A 27477-nucleotide genomic window follows, 5' to 3' on the forward strand; every position below is an offset into this window, starting at 1 on the left:
AATCAAATGTTATTTGATCTAACTTTTATAGATGCCTTGGTGGGTGGGTGGTTTGGAGGGAGGGAGTGGAGGGTTGGAGAGAGGGGATGGATGGGAGAATGAGTGGCTGGTGTTGTACTGTTTTTGTTGTTATATCTGAAAATCTATATATAAAGTTAATTTAAAAATAATAATAAATAACAACAGAGTAACAGCAGCATATGATGAGGGTAAAAGTGTGTGTATGTTTGTGTGTGTTGGATTAAGGGATGGACCCAATCATCACCAGTCTAACACCAAAGGATCCATATGTGGCAACTGGCCTTAACAAGTCAGGGTTAGGGGTCAGGGTGATAACACAGCAGCAGACTTGGTTCATGCCTTAGTTTATATTTCTCACATGATATCCTGATGAAATATACATCATTCTGAAATCCAATAAAACTAGAATACTGAAATCAAGACATGGACCCACATCAGAATAATGTTAGTCATTCTGTATAGAAGAGAAACATGAAGATTCTGCTCTGAGGGATTCTAGAACAACATGCTGATTCTGCTTTGAGGGATTCTAGAACAACATGATTATTCTGCTCTAAGGGATTCTAGAACAATCCTGTTGATGTACTGTCAGATGGAAACACTCTAACCCAACATGTAGATTCTACTCTGTGAATGACGAGGTTTGTGGCACAGATCATTATCATGAAATAAGACAACAGTTCACAGTAAACACAGACTATCATTGTGCACACCCCTATACAACCCTATTACATAGCATCAGCAAGGTACGTAAAACACTGACACCATCCCTTTAAGCCCGATAGATAGGTCATCCCTTTAAGACCTCAAATATACAGATGTTCTGTATATTTGAAAAATGAGTTTAAAAAATGTATTATTTCCAAAAATACTTTGCTGTGTAAACTTTTCATTTTTCATTCCAACCAAAGGCCCTAACCCTCTAACCCCGTCTAACCCTCTGTCTAACTCGAACCCTAACCTCCTGCTTAACCCTGCCCCCTGTCTAACCCTAACCCCCTGTCTAACCCTAACCCCCTGTCTAACCCTAACCCCCTGTTTAACCCTGCCCCCTGTCTAACCCTAACCTCCTGTCTAACCCCAACCTCCTGTCTAACTCTAACCTCCTGTCTAACCCTAACCCCCTGTCTAACCCTAACCTCCTGTCTAACCCTAACCTCCTGTCTAACCCTGCCCCCTATCTAACCCTAACCTCCTGTCTAACCCTGCCCCCTGTCTAACCCTAACCTCCTGTCTAACCCTGCCCCCTGTCTAACCCTGCCCCCTGTCTAACCCTCTAACTTCCTGTCTAACCCTAACCTCCTGTCTAACCCTGCCCCCTGTCTAACCCTGCCCCCTGTCTAACCCTAACCTCCTGTCTAACCCTAACTCTCTAACCCTAACCTCCTGTCTAACCCTAACCTCCTGTCTAACCCCAACCTCCTGTCTAACCCTAACCCCGTCTAACTCCAACCTCCTGTCTAACCCTAACCCTAACTCTCTAACCCCCTGTCTAACCCTAACCTCCTGTCTAACCCTAACCCCGTCTAACCCCAACCTCCTGTCTAACCCTAACCTCCTGTCTAGCCCTAACCCTGTCTAACCCTAACCCCGTCTAACCCCAACCTCCTGTCTAACCCCAACCTCCTGTCTAACCCCAACCTCCTGTCTAACCCCAACCTCCTCTCTAACCCCAACCTCCTCTCTAACCCCAACCTCCTCTCTAACCCCAACCTCCTCTCTAACCCCAACCTCCTGTCTAACCCCAACCTCCTGTCTAACCCCAACCTCCTCTCTAACCCCAACCTCCTCTCTAACCCCAACCTCCTCTCTAACCCCAACCTCCTGTCTAACCCCAACCTCCTGTCTAACCCCAACCTCCTGTCTAACCCTGTCTTCCTCTTTTTATCCGGTAACATGTTTCCCCATGCTTCCAGTAGTAGCACACCCATTGGGTTTGTTTCAGAAAATCATTCCCTTCAACATAAGCCTACAACTCCTCAGGTCCTGATGGCTTCCTTATAGAAGGGTGATAATGTTGGCATCGGTCACTGTGAAACAAGGCATTTCCTTTCCACATTAAAACATAAAACATAAAAAATCCCTTTCATGCTTAACTTTAACGCTGAAAAAAAGTGAACATAAAAACAACTAGAAAACAACGAATTCCCAAACAGTCCAACTCCTCATAGGATGATCAGTAGTGACCAGGGTTCCATCCGGGTTCCATGATGACATGACAGACACCGGGGTTCCATGACGACATGACAGACACCGGGGTTCCATGATGACATGACAGACACCGGGGTTCCATGATGACACCGGGGTTCCATGATGACATGACAGACACCAGGGTTCCATGATGACATGACAGACACCAGGGTTCCATGATGACATGACAGACACCAGGGTTCCATGATGACATGACAGACACCAGGGTTCCATGATGACACCAGGGTTCCATGATGACACCGGGGTTCCATGATGACATGACAGACACCAGGGTTCCATGATGACATGACAGACACCAGGGTTCCATGATGACATGACAGACACCAGGGTTCCATGATGACATGACAGACACCAGGGTTCCATGATGACATGACAGACACCAGGGTTCCATGATGACATGACAGACACCAGGGTTCCATGATGACACCGGGGTTCCATGATGACACCGGGGTTCCATGATGATATGACAGACACCAGGGTTCCATGATGACATGACAGACACCGGGGTTCCATGATGACATGACAGACACCGGGGTTCCATGATATGACAGACACCAAGGTTCCATGATGACATGACAGACACCAGGGTTCCATGGAGACATCAAAGCCACCAGGGTTCCAGCAGTCAGGAGTCCAAGTCTTCTCCAAAGTAAGCTGAACCTAACTCTAACTTTCCTCTGTTCTCCTGCTGAGTCTAGAACAGGAGCAGAAGATGCTGGTCTTAGAAAATAATGTACAACCTGGAACCATAAAGGATTCTTAGATTTTCCCCATAGGAGAACCCACTGACAATAGCTATTTTTGGTTCCAAGTAGAACGGTTTAATTAATTCAAGGTTCTACGTGGAACAGTTTCATCACTAAAAGGTTCTAAGTAGAACCTGTTTCACCACCAAAAAGTTATACCTGGGACCAAAAAGGGTTCTCCTATGGGGACAAGAAAAGAGCCCTTTTAGAAAAGCCATTTTTTCTGAGTGTAGTTGTAGTCAGTCAGTCTAGCAGGGAGTCTGGTCTGGAGTAGCCAAACAGTCTGAAGTCTGGTTCATACAGCCTGTAGAGACCCCTCCTGGCCACTAGGGGCACCCTGCTGAACCAGTCCTCCTGCCAGCTGCTGGCCGTGTGGTTCCTGTGAGAGGGGGGGAAGTCAACCACGTTGTCCACCTTCAAAACCCTCAGCAGCTGTTCAGCATCCTCCTCAACCGTCTCCAGCTGACCCACAAAGTCATACTGGGAGGGGGCAGGGGAGAGAGGGGGAGAGACAGAGAGAAAGTTAACCCAAACAGATTGACTAGCACGCACCAGCATCAGTCTGTGTTGTCTGTTTTCTTCTTTGTTAACAGTATCCCTTTCCGTCTCATAGTGAGAGAATGAACAGCAAACCTGGTTTCAAGAAACAGATAATGCAACGGCTCTCCCCTATTGGACCTAGATAGTGTGTGTGTGTATGTATTGATATGTAGGCTGTGTGTGCCATTTTTACATGTATGTAGTTCTGTCCTTGAGCTGTTCTTGTCTATCAACGTTCTGTATCATGTTCTGTGTTCTGTGCTGTGTGTTCTGTGCTCTGTGTTCTGTGCTGTGTGTTCTGTGCTCTGTGTTCTGTGCTCTGTGTTCTGTGCTCTGTGCTGTGTGTTCTGTGCTGTGTGCTTTGTGCTCTGTGTTCTGTGTTCTGTGCTGTGTGTTCTGTGCTCTGTGTTCTGTGCTCTGTGTTCTGTGCTGTGTGTTCTGTGTTCTGTGCTGTGTGTTCTGTGCTCTGTGTTCTGTGCTCTGTGTTCTGTGCTGTGTGTTCTGTGCTGTGTGTTCTGTGCTCTGTGTTCTGTGCTCTGTGCTGTGTGTTCTGTGCTGTGTGCTGTGTGTTCTGTGCTGTGTGTTCTGTGTTCTGTGCTGTGTGCTGTGTGTGGACCCCAGGAAGAGTAGCTGCTGCTTTTGCAACATCATTTGCCTCATCAATCTACACACAATAACCCATAATGACAAAGGGGATACTGGTTTTTACAAATAAATTACCAATATTTACCTCAGTAGACAGGGGTAGTTTTCATAGAAATACAACTTGTTTTGTTGACAGGTCCACAATTGATATATTTGAACATCTGTCTGTAACATTTGATTTGCCCCAAGACACAGTTTTGGAAATCCCTACAATTGCAGAGTTGTCTGACTACCAACCCAATTGAAAGGTTGCTGCTTAAACAAAACAATAGAAAAGGCTTGACTTCCCTTATATTCTTGTCTACTAGATGAAATGGCTGACCCATTGGCAAAGGTGAAAAAACTATGGGAAGCAGATTTACACAGTGACATGTCCTCTGATGAATGGTCCTTATGACTGAACATGTTCAATACAACCTAGAAAGAAATGGGTAACACATTTATACAAGCTTGCTGAATGGCTGTTGGAGATGCAGCTGAGCCACAGGATCAATCAGTCCTATCTTAAGGACCCAACCCTCTACTGCACTGGTAGAATAGTAGAATCCATGTTATTTGTAAAGTAGTGGGGACTGATGTTTGCTGGTCTGATAAATGCAGAATGTTGGGCTCTACATTAGAGTTAGATAACAGAGTTCACTCTTCTTTCACAAGAAGGTGGATCTTGTTGGCCCTTACTTCTGCCAAAATACTTATTCTTAGACATTGGATAATAATCTAATATTTTCATATATTACCTGTATTTGACAGGGGTGGCATAGCCGGTAGACCTGTCTCCAGTGCTCGTTGAAGGGGGCGTCGCTCTCCGTCTTGGGGTCCAGTAGGTATTGGACGAACTCTGAGAAGGAGGGGCGGATTCCCGCAGGAAACGCGTCGCCCACTGCCGCGGGAGGTTCAGAGTGGTTACCATAGCGACGGAGCATGAGCAGAGCGAATCGGCGGTAGAACTCCTCGTTGGGCTGCTCAAACTTGTTCCGATACGCTGAGATGAGGCGGACGAACGGATCTCTGACGAACAGGAACTTAGTGTACTTCTGGAGCTTCACCTTGACAATAAACAAAACCACCTTTATTAAAACCACCTTCAAAACAAATACACAGTGCATTTGGAAAGAATTCACATTTTGTTACGTTGCAGCCTTATTTTAAAAATGGATTCGATATGTTTTCCCCCCTCAATCTACACACAATACCCCATAATGACATCACAATACCCCATAATGACATCACAATACCCCATAATGACATCACAATACCCCATAATGACATCACAATACCCCATAATGACATCACAATACCCCATAATGACATCACAATACCCCATAATGACATCACAATACCCCACAATGACATCACAATACCCCATAATGACATCACAATACCCCATAATGACATCACAATACCCCATAATGACATCACAATACCCCATAATGACATCACAATACCCCATAATGACAAAGGTACAAGCTGATACAGGTTTTTAGAAATGTTTTAAAATGTATTACAAATAAAAACAGATATACCTTATTTATAATAAGTATTCAGACCCTTCGCTATGAGACTTGAAATTGAGCTCAGGTGAATCCTGTTTCCATTGATCATCCTTGAGATGTTTCTACAACTTTATTGGAGTCCACCTGTGTTAAATTCAATTGATTGGACAGTTTTTGGAAAGGCACACACCTGTCTATATAAGGTCCCACAGTGAATGTCAGAGCAGAAACCAAGCCATGAGGTTGAAGGAATTGTCCGTAGAGCTCCGAGGCAGGATAGTCTTGAGGCACAGTACTGGTTGAAGGGAACCAAAACATTTCTGCCGTATTGATGGTCCCCAAGAACACAGTGTCCTCCATCATTCTGAATTGGAAGAAGTTTGGAACCACCAAGACTCTTCCTGGAACTGGCCGCCCGGCCAACTGAGCAATCGGGGAGGAAGGGCCTTGGTCAAAGAGGTGACCAAGAACCCGATGGTCACTCTGAAAGAACTCCAGAGTTCGTCTGTGGAGATGGGAGAACCTTCCAGAAGGACAACCATCTCTGTAGCACTCCACCAATCAGGCCTTTATGATAGAGTGGCCAGACGGAAGCCACTTCTCATTAAAAAGCACATGACAGCCCACTTGGAGTTTGCCAAAAGGCACCTAAAGACTCTCAGACCATGAGAAACAAGATTCTCTGATGAATCCAAGATTGAACTTTTTGGCCTGAATGCCAAGCGTCACGTCTGGAGGCCCCATCCCTACAGTGAAGCACGGTGGTGGCAGCATCATGCTGTGGGGATGTTTGTCAGCGGCAGGGACTGGGAGACTAGTCAGGATCGAGGGAAAGATGAACGGTGCAAAGTACAGAGAAATCCTTGATGAAAACCTGCTCCAGAGCGCTCAGGACTTCAGACTGGGTTGAAGGTTCACCTTCCATCTCTGGAGAGACCTGAAAATAGCTGTGCAGCAACGCTCCCCATCCAACCTGACAGAGCTTGAGAGGATCTGCAGAGAAGAATGGGAGAAACTCTCCAAATACAGGTGTGCCAAGGTTGTAGCATCGTACCCAGGAAGACTCTATGATGTAATCGCTGCCAAAGGTGCTTCAACAAACTACTGAGTAAAGGGTCTGGAAACTTACAGTGCAGTATTCGGCCCCCTTGAACTTTGCGACCTTTTGCCACATTTCAGGCTTCAAACAAAGATATAAAACTGTATTTTTTTGTGAAGAATCAACAACAAGTGGGACACAATCATGAAGTGGAACCAAATTTATTGGATATTTCAAACTTTTTTAACAAATCAAAAACTGAAAAATTGGGCGTGCAAAATTATTCAGCCCCTTTACTTTCAGTGCAGCAAACTCTCTCCAGAAGTTCAGTGAGGATCTTTGAATGATCCAATGTTGACCTAAATGACTAATGATGATAAATACAATCCACCTGTGTGTAATCAAGTCTCCGTATAAATGCACCTGCACTGTGATAGTCTCAGAGGTCCGTTAAAAGCGCAGAGAGCATCATGAAGAACAAGGAACACACCAGGCAGGTCCGAGATACTGTTGTGAAGAAGTTTAAAGCCGGATTTGGATACAGAAAGATTTCCCAGGCTTTAAACATCCCAAGGAGCACTGTGCAAGCGATAATATTGAAATGGAAGGAGTATCAGACCACTGCAAATCTACCAAGACCTGGCCATCCCTCTAAACTTTCAGCTCATACAAGGAGAAGACTGATCAGAGATGCAGCCAAGAGGCCCATGATCACTCTGGATGAACTGCAGAGATCTACAGCTGAGGTGGGAGACTCTGTCCATAGGACAACAATCAGTCGTATATTGCACAAATCTGGCCTTTATGGAAGAGTGGCAAGAAGAAAGCCATTTCTTAAAGCTATCCATAAAAAGTGTCGTTTAAAGTTTGCCACAGGCCACCTGGGAGACACACCAAACATGTGGAAGAAGGTGCTCTGGCCAGATGAAACCAAAATTGAACTTTTTGGCAACAATGCAAAATGTTATGTTTGGTGTAAAAGCAACACAGCTGATCACCCTGAACACACCATCCCCACTGTCAAACATGGTGGTGGCAGCATCATGGTTTGGGCCTGCTTTTCTTCAGCAGGGACAGGGAAGATGGTTAAAATTGATGGGAAGATGGATGGAGCCAAATACAGGACCATTCTGGAAGAAAACCTGATGGAGTCTGCAAAAGACCTGAGACTGGGACGGAGATTTGTCTTCCAACAAGACAATGATCCAAAACATAAAGCAAAATCTACAATGGAATGGTTCAAAAATATACATATCCAGGTGTTAGAATGGCTAAGTCAAAGTCCAGACCTGAATCCAATCGAGAATCTGTGGAAAGAACTGAAAACTGCTGTTCACAAATGCTCTCCATCCAACCTCACTGAGCTTCAGTCTCTCGATGTGCAAAACTGATAGAGACTTACGACTTACAGCTGTAATTGCAGCAAAAGGTGGCGCTACAAAGTATTAACTTAAGGGGGCTGAATAATTTTGCACGCCCAATTTTTCAGTTTTTGATTTGTTAAAAAAGTTTGAAATATCCAATAAATGTCGTTCCACTTCATGATTGTGTCCCACTTGTTGTTGTTGATTCTTCACAAAAAAATACAGTTTTATATCTTTATGTTTGAAGCCTGAAATGTGGCAAAAGGTCGCAAAGTTCAAGGGGGCCGAATACTTTCGCAAGGCACTGTATTTAAATGACATTGAAGTTTTATTTTTAATATATTTGCACACATTTCTAAAAAACTGTTTTTTGCTTTGTCATTATGGGGTATTGTGATGTCATTATGGGGTATTGTGATGTCATTATGGGGTATTGTGATGTCATTATGGGGTATTGTGTATAGATTGATGAGGGGGAAAAAACAATTTAATCCATTTTAGAATAAGGCTGTAACGTAACAAAATGTGGAAAAAGGGGTCTGAATACTTTCCAAATGCACTGAATACATCACTTTCAGCTTTATATAATAAATTAACCAAATGTGCCAGCTGTGAACTGACCACCATCAGGGTTCGTGTCAGCTGTTAACTGACCACCATCAGGGTTCGTGTCAGCTGTTAACTGACCACCATCAGGGTTCGTGTCAGCTGTTAACTGACCACCATCAGGGTTAGTGTCAGCTGTTAACTGACCACCATCAGGGTTTATGTCAGCTGTTAACTGACTACCATCAGGGTTTATGTCAGCTGTTAACTGACTACCATCAGGGTTTATGTCAGCTGTTAACTGACTACCATCAGGGTTTATGTCAGCTGTTAACTGACCACCATCAGGGTTCGTGTCAGCTGTTAACTGACCACCATCAGGGTTCGTGTCAGCTGTTAACTGACCACCATCAGGGTTCGTGTCAGCTGTTAACTGACCACCATCAGGGTTAGTGTCAGCTGTTAACTGACCACCATCAGGGTTTATGTCAGCTGTTAACTGACCACCATCAGGGTTAGTGTCAGCTGTTAACTGACCACCATCAGGGTTCATGTTAGAGGTAAGAGATTAGAAGTGAACTGACCTTCATCAGGTGTCGTGAGAACTTCCCGTAGCGTTTCCAGAACTTGTTGAAGGTGAAGTGGAGGCTGCTGTTGTGGACCATCTCCTGAGGAACCGCCAGAGGGTCCCTGTACGGAACTCCCTCCTGGAGCAGACTCTCACTGAGCACGATCATGATCCTCTTCCAGTTACTACACGCCACCTACAGTCAATATAAATGTACATACAATATAGAGAAGATTATGGCCAAGGTGTCCAAGATGTTCAAACGTTCATAGATGACCAGCAGGGTCAATTAATAATAATCAGGGGGTGCAACAGGTCAGCACCTCAGGAGCTAACCACTGTGATGATTATTATTTGACCCTGCTGGTCATTATGAACATTTGAACAACTTGGCCATGTACTGTTATAATCTCCACGCAGCACAGCCAGAAGAGGACTGGCCACCCCTCACAGCCTGGTTCCTCTCTGGGTTTCTTCCTAGGTTCTGGCCTTTCTAGGGAGTTTTTCCTAGCCACCGTGCTTCTACATCTGCATTGCTTGCCGTTTGGGGTTTTAGGCTGGTGTAAAAATGGCTTCATGAACATATTTGATTTGATTAGAGGCATCACTACAGGTTCGAATACAGGCTGTATCACAACCGGCCGTGATTGGGAGTCCCATAGGGCGGCGCACATTTGGCACAGCGTCGTCCAGGTTTGGCCATCATTGTAAATAGGTCAGTTAAGAATTTGTTCTGAACTGATTTGCCTGATTAAATAAAGGTTAAATAAAACAATATGAGCCCGTGGCCGTTTGTGTATGTGTGTGTACCTTGGGGACGTAGCAGTATATGATACCGTGGCGGTCGTCGACGATCAGGTGATCCAGCTCCCTGTTGGGGATGTCGTCAAACGAACGGTTCTTCCCCGGAAAAGCCAGGTCATCACCATGGTGACAGAGGTCATGGAGACGCTGCCGCCTTCTCTCCTGAAAAGAGAGAGAGTGGGGAGAGAGTGGAGGAGGGAGAGAGCGAGAGGCATGAAAACAAGAGTGAGAGGTGAGAGAGAGAAACAAATTTGACCCCAATAACTACTGTGGGATATTTGTCCACAGCAACCTTGGGAAAATCCTCTGCATTGAGCAAATGTCAAATTGTATTTTTACCAAATTACTGTATGATAGACCACGTATTCACCCTGCATACCCTAATTAACAAACAAACTAACTAAAAGAAAGGCAAAGTCTTCTCATGCTTTGTTGATTTCAAAAAAGCTTTGACTCAATTTGGGATGAGGGCCTGCTATACAAATTGATGGAAAGTGGTGTTGGGGAAAAAACATACGACATTATAAAATCTATGTACACAAAAAACAAGTGTGCAGTTAAGATTGGCAAAAAAAACATCAATTTCTTTCCACAGGGTTGTGGAGTGAGACAGGGATGCAGCTTGAGCCCCACCCTCTTCAACATATATATCAAGGAATTGGTGAGGGCACTAGAACAGTCTGCAACCGGCCTCACCCTACTAGAATCTGAAGTCAAATGTCTACTGTTTGCTGATGATCTGGTGCTCCTGTTCCCAAACAAGGAGGGCCTATAGCAGCACCAAGATCTTCTGCACAGATTCTGTCAGACCTGGGCCCTGACAGTAAATCTCAGTAAGACAAAAATAATGGTGTTCCAAAAAAGGTCCAGTTGCCAGGACCACAAATTAAAATTCCATCTAGACACCATTGCCCTAGAGCACACAAAAAACTATACATAACTCGGCCTAAACATCAGTGCCACAGAGCTGTGATTGATCTGAGAGACAAGAAGAGCCTTCTATACCATAAAAAGGAACATACCATTTAAAATCCGAATTAGGATCTGGCTAAAAATACTTGAATCATGTTATAGAACCCATTGCCCTTTATGGTTGTGAGGTCTGGGGTCCGCTCACCAACCAAGAATACACAAAATGAGACAAACACCAAATTGAGACATGCATGCAGAATTCTGCAAAAACATCCTCTGTCTACAACGTAAAACATGCAGAGTAATGTATGCAGAGCAGAATTAGGCCGATACCTGCTAATTATCAAAATCCAGAAAAGAGCTGTTAAATTCTACAACCACCTAAAAGGAAGCAATTCCCAAACCTTCCATTACAAAGCCATCACCTACAGAGAGATGAATCTGGAGAAGAGTCCCCTAAGCAAGCTGGTTCTGCGACTCTGTTCATAAACACAAACACAAACAGACCCCACTGAGTCCGAGGACAGCAACACAATTAGATCCAATCATGAGAAAACAAAAATATAATTACTTGAGACATTGGAAAGAATTAACAAAAAACAGAGCAAACTGGAATGCTATTTGGTCCTAAACAGAGAGCACCGTGGCAGAATACCTGACCACTGTGACTGACACAAACTTAAGGAAAGCTTTGACTATGTACAGACTTAGAGAGCATAGCCTTGCTATTGAGAAAGGACGCCGTAGGCAGACCTGGCTCTCAAGAGAAGACAGGCTATGTGCACACTGCCCACAAAATGAGGTGGAAACTAAGCTGCACTTCCTAACCTCCTGCCCAATGTATGACCATATTAGAGACACATATTTCCCTCAGATTACTCAGATCCACAAAGAATTAAAAAACAAACCCAATTTTGATAAACTCCCATATCTACTGGGTGAAATACCACTGTTCCATCACAGCAGCAAGATGTGTGACCTGTTGCCACAAGAAAAGGGAAACCAGTGAAGAACAAACACATTTAAGTTTGATTTATTTTCCCTTTTGTACTTGAACTATTTGCAAGTGATAAGACATTTGAAATGTCTTTATTCTTTTTTTACTTTTGTGAGTGTAATGTTTTCTGTAAATTTGTATTGTTTATTTCACTTTTGTTTATTATCTACTTCACTTGCTTTGGCAATGTAAACATATGTTTTCCCATGCCAACAGAGCCCTTACATTGAATTGCATTGAGAGGGAGGGTTAGGATTACCTGTCCTAGTCGTTTCTCGGGGTCGATGGGCGTCAGATGGACTTTCCACTCCCTCCGGGGAACGTACCGCTCCTCAGCGTGCTCTGATTGGTTGGCAGAGTCTGGGGGGGCGGAATCTGTAGGATCATTGGTTCCCTCCAGGAACTGGTTTACAAAGGCATTGATGTCGGAGAGGAAGGAGGGGGTTGGGTGTGTGGGGGAGTGGTGAGGGGCGGGCCGGGGGGAGAGGGGGGGCAGGTAGAGGTGAGAGGCTCCAACGTCGTCCCAGTAGAGAATAATCAACAGGATCATAAAGACTGAACCCAGAACCAGAGAGACACGGAACCACCTCCACTTCCCCATGTTGACACCCTTAACACAAGCAGCAGAGAACATAGACTGTTACACAAACACTGTTACACAAACACACTAGAGGTCGACCCATTAATCGAAATGGCTGATTAATTAGGGCCAAATTTCAAGTTTTCATAACAATCGGGAATCTCATTTTTGCCGATTATGGCCGATTACATTGCACTCCACGAGGAGACTGCGTGGCAGTCTCCTCGTGTTACACGAGTGCAGCAAGGAGCCAAGGTAAGTTGCTAGCTAGCATTAAACTTATCTTATAAAAAACAATCAATCTTCACAACTACACATGGTTGATGATATTACTAGTTTATCTAGCTTGTCCTGCGTTGTATATAATCGATGCGGTGCCTGTTAATTTAGCATCGAATCACAGCCTACTTCGCCAAACGGGGGATGATTTAACAAGCGAATTCACGAAAAAAGCACTGTCGTTGCACCAATGTGTGCCTAACCATAAACATCAATGCCTTTCTTAAAATCAATACACAAGTATATATTTTTAAACCTGCATATTTTGTTCATATTGCCTGCTAACATGAATTTCTATTAACTAGGGAAATTGTGTCACTTCTCTTGCATTCTGTGCAAGCAGAGTCAGGGTAAATTGCAGCAATTTGGGCTGCCTGGCTCGTTGCGAACTGTGTGAAGACCATTTCTTCCTAACAAAGACCGTAATTAATATGACAGAATTGTACATAATTATGACATAACATTAAAGATTGTGCAATGTAACAGCAATATTCAGACTTAGGGATGCCACCCATTAGATAAAATACCGAACGGTTCCGTCTTTCACTGAAAGAATTAATGTTTTGTTTTCAAAATGATAGTTTCCGGATTTGACCATATTAATGACCTAAGGCTCGTATTTCTGTGTGTTGTTATAATTAAATCTATGATAGAGCAGTCTGACTAAGTGGTGGTAGGCAGCAGCAGGCTCGTAAGCATTCAAACAGCACTTTCCTGCGTTTGCCAGCAGCTCTTCGCTGTGCTTCAAGCATTGAGCTGTTTGACTTCAAGCCTGTCAACTCCCGAGATTAGGCTGGCAATACTATAGTGCCTATAAGAACATCCAATAGTCAAAGGTATATGAAATACAAATGGTATAGAGAGAAATAGTCCTATAATAACTACAACCTTGTCGTATTGATGAGACCAAGGCGCAGCGTGATATGAATACATACTTATTTTAATAAAGAAAGAACTCTAAACAAAATAACCGTGGCGCTATATAAACCGAGTGCTGACAGGCAACTACACATAGACAATAACCCACAAAACCAAAACGGAAAATGGCAACCTAAATAGGATCCCCAATCAGAGACAAAGATAAACAGCTGCCTCTGATTGGGAACGAATTCAGACCACCATAGACCTACATTTACCTAGACATACCAAAACCCCATAGATGTTCAAAAACCCTAGACAAGACCAAAACACACATAGCACCCTAGTCACATCCTGACCTAACCAAAATAATAAAAGAAAACAAAGAGAACTAAGGTCAGGGTGTAACAAAACCTAAAACTTCTTCCCTGGGAATATTGAAGACTCATGTTAAAAGGAACCACCAGCCTTCATATGTTCTCATGTTCTGAGCAAGGAACTTAAACATTAGCTTTCTTACATGGCACATATTGCACTTTTACTTTCTTCTCCAACACTTTGTTTTTGCATTATTTAAACCAAATTGAACATGTTTCATTATTTATTTGAGACTAAATAGATTTTATTGATGTATTATATTAAGTTAGAATAAAAGTGTTCATTCAGTATTGTTGTAATTGTCATTAATACAAATATATATATAAAAATCGTCCGATTAATCAGTATCGGCTTTTTTTGGTCCTCCAATAATCGGTATCGGCGTTGAAAAATCAGAATCGGTCGACCTCTAAAACACACACACTGAATTCAGGACTTGTGAAATTAATAATTTAATTAATTTATCCAAATAGTTTAACCTTCTTTTTGCTGGTCTGGCTTTCAAGTTTGTTTATCAAAATGCCCTTTTTTATTATCACAATTAAAACCAGAATCATGCTTAATGCACATTCACTAATAATGACTCACTTCACGTAGCAGACATTATAGAAAATTACCAAAGATCTCATAAACAATCTCTCAAGCACAAGCCTAGGTGCTAGTGTAGGGGTGGGCAATTCCAGTCCTCGGGGCCTGATTGGTATCAGTTTTGTCGCAGCTAACACACCTAACTCCAATAATTACCTAATCATGAGAAAAAGTCGCTAACTATAGTGACAAAGTTGCTAAATATATGGACAAAGTCATTGGAAGGGTCTGAAAAGTTGCTAAATATAGGGACAAAGTAACTAAATATAGGGACAAAGTAACTAAATATAGGGACAAGGTAACTAAATATAGGGACAAAGTAACTAAATATAGGGACAAAGTAACTAAATATAGGGACAAAGTAACTAAATATAGGGACAAAGTAACTAAATATAGGGACAAAGTCATTGGAAGGGTCTGAAATGTTGCTCAATATAGGAACAAAGTAACTAAATATAGGAACAAAGTAACTAAATATAGGGACAAGTCATTACATATAGCGACAAAGTAACTATATGGACATATATGGATATATGGTCATTACATTAGCAGCACTGGTAAGAATTGTTAGTGCCAGTTGCTATCAAACGGAGCACAACCATTGGTTCCCCAACATTCTGGGCAGTGCTTAGCGAAAGGTCAACTGAATGTAAAATAGGCCTACAGTATCAGTTCAAATGAACTGTCTGGGAAAGGAGATGGTGTGATCACTTTGGCCGCTCATGATAACATTGTTGCACTGATGCATTGCAAATAGTTGCACAGGACAGACAGAGAGATGAGCACAGTGAAAAAGAAGACCCAAAAGAATTGACAGCATTAGAAAAATGTAAATCACTTGCAAACCACTGCAGCAACGAGGCAAGCAATGACATGACAAGCAATGAATGACAAGCAATAAACAGCATGTTTCATTAAATCTACTCGAGCAGTCTTTAGCCTGGTTCCTCTCTAGGTTTCTTCCTAGGTATTGGCCTTTCTAGGGAGTTTTTCCTAGCCACCGTGCTTCTACACCTGCATTGCTTGCTGTTTGGGGTTTTAGGCTGGGTTTCTGTACAGCACTTTGAGATATCAGCTGATGTACGAAGGGCTATATAAATACATTTGATTTGATCAAACCCAGGTATGTGGACCGGCGCCGGTCCATGGAGGAATGCTTGTCGATCTGCAGAATATTTGTCTTGAATATGATTGGGGGGTTATTTGGTCTGCGGCATATATTTGACTCTTATACACACTTGCCCTAGGACCACTTGCGAAGTATAGCAACACCACACACACACACACACACACACACACACACACACACACACACACACACACACACACACACACACACACACACACACACACACACACACACACACACACACACACACACACACACACACACACACACACACACACACACACACACACACACACACACACACACACACACACACACACACACACACACACACACACACACACACACACACACACACACACACACACACACTAGCCCTGCTCCAGTCTGCATGCTCTCTCTGGCCGTGTCTAGACTTGACAGTTCATGCAGCTTTTGTATTCTGATCATTGAATTCCGACACGTCATGGATCTACACCTACATTTAAATGTGTCTACTTTGTCCACATTGTGTCCAGATTCCCTTGACTGAAATTTTTATTTATTTTATTTTTATTTTACCTTTATTTAACTAGGCAAGTCAGTTAAGAACAAATTCTTATTTTCAATGACGGCCTAGGAACAGTGGGTTAACTGCCTGTTCAAGGGCAGAATGACAGATTTTGTACCTTGTCAGCTCGGGGATTTGAACTTGCAACCTTTCGGTTACTAGTCCAATGCTCTAACCACTAGGCTACACTGCCAGTATGCATTCTGCAAGCTGTGGAACAGGCTAAATCTGATAATAACACGACAACCTGATAGCAGTTGCCCACTACTTCAGATAACTATCCAGCTAACTTATGTAGCTAGACAGCCAGCTAGCAAAGCTAAAGAGACACGCTAGGAATGGATTTCCTCCAACGTTTAATGAAAAAAGGTGCCTCGCTCCCAAAACACGTTTTCTGGAGATTTGTGGGTACTGATAACGTCTCCCACTGTATGTGCTTTCGGCAGCCTGATAGTCCAGACTGAGGAGAAATACGCACATAATGCATCCCTGACCACCTCCCGGAGTGGTCACCCAGATATGAACACAATCAGACCACAATCAGACTTTTGTGCATCTAGACTTGTTTTTTCAATGCGATCATCGTATTGTTAGCAGAAGTCGCATGTAAGTGTCAAGCGTAGACACCCAGCCTCTTTCTCCCTGGATTTGTTTCAAAGGACAGCTGCCTACCAAAACCGGTCTGTGTGATATGTCAGACCTGCCTCGGGCAACAATGCTATGAAGCCATAAAACATTTGCTGACATTTAGAAACAAAGCATCAACATCTCAAGGATAAAATAGAGCAATAGAGCTACTATTTTTTTTCTTAACTGGTTATTGAAGCGCTCTTCCCATTCTCCATTGAAGTGCTTAGGTAATGGTAAGTAGGCTTCAGCGTGTCACACACCACTGCAATGAGCTGGAGGCAGAATGCATTTGAAAAACATACTTAATTGTGTGAAACCTTAACGTTTTACTTCAAATTATGAGGCACTTTGCTTCAAAGTAGCCGAGCCAAAATCCATTTCTATAAATGTGGAGGCATTTATTTTAGGGCGGCAGGTAGCTGAGTGGATAAGAGCATTGGGCCAGTAACCGAAATCCCCGAGCCAACTAGGTGAAAAACCTATTGATGTGCCCTTGAGCAAGGAACTTAACAGTAATTGCTCTGGAAAAGAGCATCTGCTAAATGACTAAAATGTAAAAAAAATAAAAATTTCCATATGACATTGAAACCAGTAACCTATTTCTCTCGTGTTTTATTCGTTTTATACATTTTCTTTAATTTTACAGTAGCCAAAGGCACAATCCTAGTCATATTAGCATCCCATGCTAGTTGATGATAATCCTAGTTATATTAGCATCCCATGCTAGTTGATGATAATCCTAGTCATATTAGCATCCCATGCTAGTTGATGATAATCCTAGTCATATTAGCATCCCATGCTAGTTGATGATAATCCTGGTCATATTAGCATCCCATGCTAGTTGATGATAATCCTGGTCATATTAGCATCCCATGCTAGTTGATGATAATCCTAGTCATATTAGCATCCCATGCTAGTTGATGATAATCCTAGTCATATTAGCATCCCATGCTAGTTGATGATAATCCTGGTCATATTAGCATCCCATGCTAGTTGATGATAATCCTAGTTATATTAGCAACCCATGCTAGTTGATGATAACCCTTGTCATATTAGCAGTCCATGCTAGTTGATGATAATCCTGGTCATATTAGCAGTCCATGCTAGTTGATGATAATCCTGGTCATATTAGCATCCCATGCTAGTTGATGATAATCCTAGTTATATTAGCAACCCATGCTAGTTGATGATAATCCTAGTTATATTAGCAACCCATGCTAGTTGATGATAACCCTTGTCATATTAGCATACCATGCTAGTTGATGATAATCCTGGTCATATTAGCATCCCATGCTAGTTGATGATAATCCTAGTCATATTAGCATACCATGCTAGTTGATGATAATCCTAGTCATATTAGCATCCCATGCTAGTTGATGATAATCCTGGTCATATTAGCATCCCATGCTAGTTGTTGCATCTGTAGATCTCCCCTCATTCTAAGTTTCTAACAGATATTTTCAGTCACATGAAACCGCTCGTATGTGCAGTGTGCTTTTGACAAGGTGTTTTCCACTAATTGCATTATGGAACGAACATACGCGCGTAGCCTACTGCTGTGTGCGCATTGCTGCGCAGTTGTAATGTGAAGAAATAATATTTTATCAATATTTTTAAATAAAATGTTTTGATCTGTTGCATCAGCCTCAATACTTTTAAATACGTTTTGGGATGTGGCCTAGGCTCACTGGTATGAATTTGGGATCTATTGTCCCACAACTGTCCCAGAGTTTGTTTGGAATAGGCTATTTATTTTTCTCACAGAATGACGAGCTGACCAATAGAATAGCTACACTTTTGTACTATTGGTACAGTACTGTGACAGACTAGTGATTTTGCTGTCCGTTACTTGTTGGAAAAGTAAACGTGGACAGTTACTGGACAGAATTTGGTAAGAAGGACATCATTGCATCCTGGAGTTGCATGCCAAAATGAATTACCATAATGTAAATGTCATTCTGTCATTCTGAGCACTGTGGGTGAATTACCATAATTTAAACATTCTGAGCACTGTGGGTGAATTACCATAATGTAAATGTAATTCTGTCATTCTGAGAGCACTGTGGGTGAATTACCATAATGTAATAGTAATTCTGTCATTCTGAGCACTGTGGGTGAATTACCATAATGTAAATGTACTTCTGTCATTCTGAGCACTGTGGGTGGGGTTATATCCTTCCTGTTTGGCCCTGTCCGGGGGTGTCCTCGGATGGGGCCACAGTGTCTCCTGACCCCTCCTGTCTCAGCCTCCAGTATTTATGCTGCAGTAGTTTATGTGTCGGGGGGCTGGGGTCAGTTTGTTATATCTGGAGTACTTCTCCTGTCCTATTCGGTGTCCTGTGTGAATCTAAGTGTGCGTTCTCTAATTCTCTCCTTCTCTCTTTCTTTCTCTCTCTCGGAGGACCTGAGCCCTAGGACCATGCCCCAGGACTACCTGACATGATGACTCCTTGCTGTCCCCAGTCTACCTGGCCATGCTGCTGCTCCAGTTTCAACTTCCACCTGACTGTGCTGCTGCTCTAGTTTCAACTGTTCTGCCTTATTATTATTCGACCATGCTGGTCATTTATGAACATTGAACATCTTGGCCATGTTCTGTTATAATCTCCACCCGGCACAGCCAGAAGAGGACTGGCCACCCCACATAGCCTGGTTCCTCTCTAGGTTTCTTCCTAGGTATTGGCCTTTTCTAGGGAGTTTTTCCTAGCCACCGTGCTTCTACACCTGCATTGCTTGCTGTTTGGGGTTTTAGGCTGGGTTTCTGTACAGCACTTTGAGATATCAGCTGATGTACGAAGGGCTATATAAATAAATTTGATTTGATTTGATTTGGGTGAATTACCATAATGTAAATGTAATTCTGTCATTCTGAGCACTGTGGGTGAATTACCATAATGTAAATGTGATTCTGTGGGTGGATGCCATAATCAGATTCCCAACCAATGCATATGGGTCCAGAGACACATTTTCCTAACGGAAACCCTGGTACGTACGCACACTAAGGACCTATAACCTATTACTACTAATAATAAAGCTTATGTGGCTGTCATTCCAATTATTATTATTTTTATACAGATGTTTTACTAGTGATATTTTTCCTACTGTTCTTGCTATTGCAGTTGTTGCATCTGCCCCTCTCAGATAAAAAGATAGTAATTACTATTCCATCTCTTCTGAAGTGTTCTGTGTTAAAACACAGAGCTTCACAGTTCTTTTCCAACCATTCTAAATATGGAACTCTGCAGCTATAGTGTGTCACTTCCTCTTCCTGTAGAGATGTACACACTCAATTCTGTAGTTAGAAGCAGAGGAGAGAAGAGGGAGGGGAGGAGAGGAAGACAGGAGAGAGAAGAGGAAGATAGTGGAGAGATGAGAGGAGGAGGGAGAGGACAGGGGAGGGGAGGAGAGATGAGAGGAGAGACGAAAGGAGGAGTGGAGAGGAAAGGAGGAGAGGAGGATAAAAGGGAGGAGAGGAGAGGAGGACAAGGGAGAGGAGGGCAGGAGAGATGAGAGGAGGAGAGATGAGGAGAGGTGAGAGGAGGACAGGAGAGGAAAGGACTGGAGAGAGGAGGATAAAAGGGAGGAAATGAGAGTGGGGGAGAGGAGAGAGGGGAGGAGTCTGTATGCTCCAGGAAGAAATAAGACTATTAGTCCGATTCCTTCACTTACTGTTCCACACAACTCACATAGGAAACATGGGACTGACACACACACACACACACACACACACACACACACACACACACACACACACACACACACACACGTCTCACCTTCAGCTAGATGATATAAGAGCAGATGGGTTAGATTATGGTTAGGTTATGGGTTCAGATACACCGTTATTACAGCGGGGTTTAGTCACGTGCAGCAGCAGCAGCCCGGTTGGGTCTCGCGAATACAATGTCGCCTTTCACAGCGCAAGGCGAGGAGCGAACAGAACGGGCTTTACATCCGGAGCTGTTTAGAAACGGATTGAGCTGCGACTGATGAATATACATACTTCTAAGGGTGTGGGTTAGATGTATACACGTGTTAGGGAAAGGAGATTCGGGCTGGGATGGAGAGAGGAAGGACAATTATCTGTGACTAGTTGCAGACCAGCGGTCTCTTCTCCTTACTCAGCCCTGTCAGACAGCTCCCAGCGGAGCGCAGCTCAGTGACACGGAGTTGTATCTCTCTGTACCATGTACTCTAACACTATCTATCATGACGTTAGAGACTCTTTATTACCGGAAACACAACTCACCTCCGCCAGGGTCTCGAGCTCTCCCCGTTCCCGCCGCGTCAGCTGAGATGCGCAAGCAGCTTATTTGTGTCCAGACCGAGAGGCTGTTCACAAAGCACGGAAACATCGCGAGAGTTTGTGCTCTGTTTCTACAGAGCGAGATGAATCAAAAGTATGGGGCCAATTGCATGTATTGAATTTAAAATAAATAAATCATAAACATGGAAAATAAAGTTGAAAATGTAAACATGATATTTTCAAGGAAAGGTGAAATAATGGATGTTGAAATCATTTTTTGTTGTATACTGTGCAGAAAGATGCTGTGCATCTTGCCTCATTCTATGTGCATGGACATCTCGAGACTCTGATATAAAGTGTTTTTTCTCAAAGTTGTGGGGATGTCACGTGTCCTATCTACATGCTTACGAAACTTCTATTGGGTCAAATAAACCTCACAGCAAATAAATACATAGCAAATAAGCCATAAATGTTTTTGTTGACCAAATTCGACACTGATTGACCTCCATGCAAAACTCCTTGCTTGGTGAGCGAAACTACACCACCTGCTGGAGGCAGAGTTTCCTACAAGTCGGTCCTTTCTTCCTCATTTATCTAGACAATTCAGTTAAGAACAAATTCTTATTTACAATGATGGCCTACCATGGAACAGTCTGACCCTTGTTCAGAACGACAGATTTGAACCTTGTCAGTTTAGGGATTCCATCCAGCAACCTTTCAGTTACAGGCCCAACACGAACCACCTGCCACCCCAATCTGACCCATGAATGGGAGAGTTTTCTATGGGGCCAATTACACGCCATATGTATTGAATTTTAAATATAATATATCGTAAACATGAAAAATAAAGTTGAAAATGTAAACATTATATTTTCGAGAAAGAGGGAAATAATGGATGTTGAAATCAAAAACCAAACAATTTAAAGCAAAATGTATAGAATTGTAAACAAAAATAATGATATCAAAAGTGTAGTAACCTGGTATATGTATGTTAAGTATTATGTTTACCAACAGATGGCAGTATTGGTTCAATACAGGGTTTACTCAGCCAGCGGCGATTCATTTGCAGTCTGGACGCGGAGGGGTGAACATCTCCTGCTCTGACTGCTGCTCGGGGACTGGGCCACATGTGAGTGCTTTGGGACGGGGGTGGGGCCCATGGCAGCACCTGCTGCTCATTGAGAAGAGTAAGAACGATACGTGCGTTCACGTCAGAGTCTCCAAAAGTCTCTAATAACACCAGAAAAAGTCGCTAGATTTGTTGCTATTTTGAAAATGTGTCCTTAGAGGGGTCTGAATACTCGCTAAATATAGGGACAAAGTCGCTAAGTTGGCAACAGTGCCTTGAAGTAATTGTTTCCCTTGCTCTGCAAAGGCCACGGCTTTTGTGGAGTGATAGGTAACGATGCTTCGAGGGTGTCAGATGTTGATGTGTGCAGAGGGTCACAGGTATGGGTGAGGAGAGGGGAAACAAAACTGTTACACAGCATGAGAAGAGCTAGGGAATTGATGGGGGAACATGTGTCTGAGTTGAGAACTAGCACTGGACTGTAACTATGGGAAGACATTATCGGAAATGCTACTCGATCGGCTGGTGTGTGGGATTAATGATGACAGGATACAAATACGCTTGTTATCAGAGCCTAATCTCACGTTTAAGAATGCAATCCTACTGTCCCTGGCCATGGAGTCTGCACATAGAAATGCTCTGGATTTGCAGGCAAGGGGCACGACTCTGTCATACAGTAAAACAGCTCTGAGCGCGCTGTGTTTCGAAGAAGGGAAAGCTGCGGGGCAGCAGCCAATAGAGCCGGTTATCGTTGCAAAGGCAAACATTGACTGGAAATTCAAACATGAAAAGTGTTATGCATGTGGGATAATAGGACACCCCCATTAAACCCAACATGTACACAGGGGAGAAGATGACTATGATTGGAGTTGCTGATATTAAAGTGGAATATCAAGGACAAAAGAAAAGTCTGTATCTCTTAGTATTGGAAGGAAATGGCCCCAGTTTACTAGGGAGAGGGTGGCTGGAGGAAATACAATTGAACTGGGATGAAATGAAACATGTCACCACAGAGACATTGACACGACAGCAGGTGGTTTCAAAGCATGAGTGTATTTTCAAAGAAGAGCTAGAGACATTAAAATAGGTTCAAGCTACCATTCATGTTGCTGCAGATGCTACTCAAATCAAATGTATCTTCTTACATCAGCTGATATCTCAAAGTGCTGTACAGAAACCCAGCCTAAAACCCCTAACAGCAAGCAAAGCAGGTGTAAAGGGTTAGTTAGGGTTAGGGTTAGAGGGTTAGGGTTAGGTTAGGGTTAGGTTAGGGTTAGGTGTGGGGGGGGGGGTTAGGGTTAGGTTTCTAGTTTTGAGTCGGTTGATCCACTTCCATCTCTGACATGTGGAAACCGGAGGGGGGAAGGGAGGGGGTGCACTCCACATCATATGCGTGTAGGCCGGAGGGGTCCGGGCGCGGCCGGCCAAAGTTGTAGGCCTCATGGTTGCCCACTTGTAGATTAACCCGTTGGTTGGGTGTAAAGACTGTCTGTCTGTAGGGTTAGGGTTAGGTATGGTTTTTAGAATGGTTACGGTTAGGGTAAGGTATAGTTTTTTAGAATGGTTAAGGTAAGGTTTAGGTAAGGGTTTTTAGAGTGGTTAGGGTAAGGTATAGTTTTTTAGAATGGTTAAGGTTAGGTTTAGGTAGGTCTGTCAACTCGACGTAGGATCAGGCAAAACCTTACCTTATGCAGGTCCGGTCCTCGTTTGGTTGCCATGTGTCCATGTCGAGTGGTATGGTCATGATGTCTAGGTCCGCTATGTCAACGGAAGTGGAAAGCATAGTGCAACCTAGGAGTTTACTCCCCATCGGATCCTTTTCTCCTAGCTCCATGTATTTACTTCCGTGTTCGTCAGTCGTTAGGTCCTGGATGTTTTCAATCATGTTGTGTAATTCAGGGGTTATTCCCTTCCAGGATCTTAACTCTGAATCAGCCCATGTCTAGTCGAATCGAGCTGGTCTGTATGGGTATACTCGGCGTGGGATCAGGCAAAACCATGAAGTTGCGTACCTTATGCAGGTCCGGACCTCAGTTGGTTGCCATGTGTCCATGTCAAGTGGTTTAGTCTTTCAACTACCAGTGGTTTGAGCAGACAACAACCCAGAAGGCGAGCCCTCTCTACGGTTGTCATGCATCCGCCCTTGGAGATCCGTCCTGTGTTTCAGTGGGTGTATGGAGGGTTTAGGATCAGGCAAATCTTCTCTGGTTTTTGTATCGTACGTCTGGCAGTAGTAGAAGTTGATTGCCATGTGTCCATCCCCACCATCTCAGTCGTAGGTAATTCAGTGGTTTGGGTGATAGTGACCTGTGGAGCTACTCCCTTCCAGGATCGTAGTGTTCCAGTGGTATGCCAACCCTAGACAATGAATTTTTTCGTAGTACAGGTAAAAAAGTGGGTCGGTTGTCCAGGCTTAGTGCGGCGGGGTAAGGAGTCCCCCAGTAAAAAAATTGTTCTGTGGGATCCAATTCTTCGCCAGACGTAATCTGGGCACCCCAGGGATTACACGGCGGAAGCGAAACCTCCAGCCGCAGCGCCTGACCCAAAAGCCCCACTTTTCGAGGACTTAACTGCCCCAACCCGCTAGGATGAAACACGCGCTACTGAACATACTGCCAATCCAATTCTAAACTGGGGTAGATAGTCGTTCAGCGCGGTACGTGAGTCTCCTGTTTTTGTGGGGCTGGGAGGGTTGAGCCGATTGGTCTGCCAACAGGACCCCGAGAGGTCCCGAAGGAGTCCGGTCTATCCATTTCCTCCTGTCTTCTTGCTTGGTGTATGGAAGAGCCTAATTGCTTAGGGTTTAATCGCTGCGGGGGAGTCGCCAGGTCGGGGTCCCCAGAGTAGTTGGAGAAAAAAAGTTCTCGTCCGTCGGGGGTGTTGGTGGGTGTCTACAAAAGCGTTTTTTTTAGAAGGTTGGTGAAGGTTATTTATTATTATTTTTTGGTTGAATTTAGTCTGTTTATTTTCGTCAAGGGTCCATGGTCATGGTAACCCCTACTTCCAGAAACGAAAAAAAACTAAAAATATATGCATATATATATATATATATATACACATACATACATACATACATGCATAGATACATATATACACATTCCCCCCTCTTTTTTTGTTTTTGTTTTGAGTAATGTGTAAGTAAAGTGACAAAAGGTAAGTCTTTTTTGAGAGTCCGTGGTCACGGTAACTCTATTAGAGGCCTATTTTTGTGGTCTAAATGACCCCCTATTTTTTTATATGTGGGGTGTGTAAGGTGCGGGTGCAGTGTATATCCAGATGTTCCTCCGCTGTACTGGAAGCCTCAGTGGTGGTCCAGCCCGTGGTAGTGGTGTTGGTCCTGGAGGGGTTTAGGGAGGTCCGTCCTTGGTCCGTGAGTCTCGGTGGGATTCTTTGATGTCTACGTTGTGGTTATATTTTAGAGGTGGCTGCTGACCAAGGAATCCTTGAGGTTTTTGTTCCTTTTGAAGGCCAGGATGGGTATGTGAAGAGGGAGTAGTTGTTTGGATTTGAGTCTTTTTTGGATGCGAGTAGCCACTCGGTAGCTGGGTGAGTTGTAGGTTGTGATGATGGGTATGATATGGTGGTTTCCTTTAGTTAGTCCCGTTCGTGTGTGTCCCTTGGTGTGGTGTTTGTTTTTTTGCAGCTCCGAGCGGGTGTTTCCTCTGTTTTTGGTGAGGGCTTTGGAGAGGGTGCGTGTGGCATTTGAGGTCTTGGGGTTGGGTGCATATCCTGCGGTACCTCAGAAACTGTGATTTTAGTATCCCTCTGCTGGTGTGCGGAGGATGGAAGCTGGTAGCATGCAGAAGGGCGTGCGTGTCTGTTTACTTGAAGTTTTTGTGTCAAGTCTACCTTTCCCGATGAGGTTAGGTCCTTTGTAGGTGATGGTGTCCAAGAAGTGTACTTCAGAGAGGTGGAGTACGTGTGTCAAGTGGATGGAGGGGTGGTGGCTGTTGAGAATGGTGGTGAATTGTAGGAATTCTGCTGGGCCATGTTGCCATATGCCCCATATGTCGTCAAGGTATCGGTAGAAGCGGAATAGTTTGAGTGGGCATAGTGGGTAAACAGTGTTTTCCCATTCCGCTAGGTAGATGTCTGCATATGCCGGTGCAAATCTTTTTCCCATGGCTACACCTTTTGTTTGTAGGTAGGTGTTGCCGTTGAATTCAAAGTCGTTGCGAGTAAGTGCCATTTCCAGGAGACGTAGGAGGTGGTCATCTGGTCTATCCGGTGAGGGGTATTTTTTTAGGTGGGCTCTGACCGCTGTAAGTCCTGCTCCTAATTCAATGTTGGTGTAGAGGTTCTCGATGTCCATGGTGAATAAGAAGTCATCAGCGGTGACTGGTGTGTTGGCGATTTTGTTGAGGAAGTCGGGGGTATCTTTGAGGTAGCTGTTGTGTTTGGAAGCAAGAGGACGTAGGTGTACATCTATCCATTGTGAGATGCCGTATGTTTCGCTTCCACAATCTGAGATTATGAGTCTCCCCGGAGGTACTTCAGAAGGGAGAGGCCAGGAGGAGGGGTCTTTGTGAATTTTGGGGAGTAGATAGAAGCACCTACTCCTAGTGGGTGTATCCCCTGTGAGGTAGTCTCGTTGCCTTTGTGATGTGGTTCTTCTGTTCCATTTGTATGAGTTCTCTTTTGATGAGTGCTGCAGATCGGAGGTAGATGGGTCCCTTTATTTTCTGGTAGAATTCCGTGTTTTGGAATTGTCTTTCTGCTTCGAGGATATATTGTTGGGTATCCCAGATGACAATGGCTGAGCCTTTATCCGCTGGTTTTATGATAATAGTGGGGTTGTTTTTTAGTTGTTTTAGCGCTGTGGTTTCCTCCTTCGTGAGGTTATTGGTGGGTTCCGGGGAGAAGGCAGAGGTGTTGAAGGTATTGTTAGGGTTGCATAAATTCAAATCTGGTATCAGGATAAATACAACAATTGAGTCACCGATTTTATACTATGTATTTTTTATTAGCTAAGTAATAAATGGCAAATGCAACTTTCGTATATACGGGCTCACTGTAATACCACGCAGGGCAGAACAGGGAACTGACAAGACGTATGTAAAACAGTATTCTTTATACTGTGATAGACAGTTCCAACCCGTCTGTTGGCCTATCACAGTAGAGACTGGGTGTGGTTTAAACTTGCTCAGCCTATTGCAGGCGCTAAGGCGGGTCCCCGCCTCTTGGCGCTTCTGTTGATAAATGTAAATGTTGCTTGTGAAGAACATCCAGGCTCTCACGCTCCATACCGTTATCTCGCACCTGGCTCCTGTTATCTAACAAAAGACCG

At 43.7% G+C, this 27477-nt stretch overlaps 1 protein-coding gene across 1 annotated transcript; it reads right to left on the minus strand.

Annotated features, from left to right (window-relative positions):
• Positions 1 to 1779: 1779 nt before the first annotated feature.
• LOC109885030 (carbohydrate sulfotransferase 12) lies at positions 1780 to 21236 on the minus strand. Its single transcript, XM_031816435.1, has 6 exons — positions 21125 to 21236; positions 12146 to 12496; positions 9984 to 10139; positions 9190 to 9369; positions 4901 to 5209; positions 1780 to 3458 (listed from the first exon to the last, which is right to left on the minus strand). The coding sequence occupies exons 2-6, from the start codon at positions 12485 to 12487 to the stop codon at positions 3222 to 3224; spliced, it is 1224 nt and encodes a 407-aa protein (XP_031672295.1). The 5' UTR covers positions 12488 to 12496; positions 21125 to 21236; the 3' UTR covers positions 1780 to 3221.
• Between the last annotated feature and the right edge of the window lie 6241 nt (positions 21237 to 27477).

The sequence above is a fragment of the Oncorhynchus kisutch genome, unplaced genomic scaffold, assembly GCF_002021735.2.
Source record: "Oncorhynchus kisutch isolate 150728-3 unplaced genomic scaffold, Okis_V2 scaffold796, whole genome shotgun sequence".
NCBI classification, from domain to species: Eukaryota; Metazoa; Chordata; class Actinopteri; order Salmoniformes; family Salmonidae; genus Oncorhynchus; species Oncorhynchus kisutch.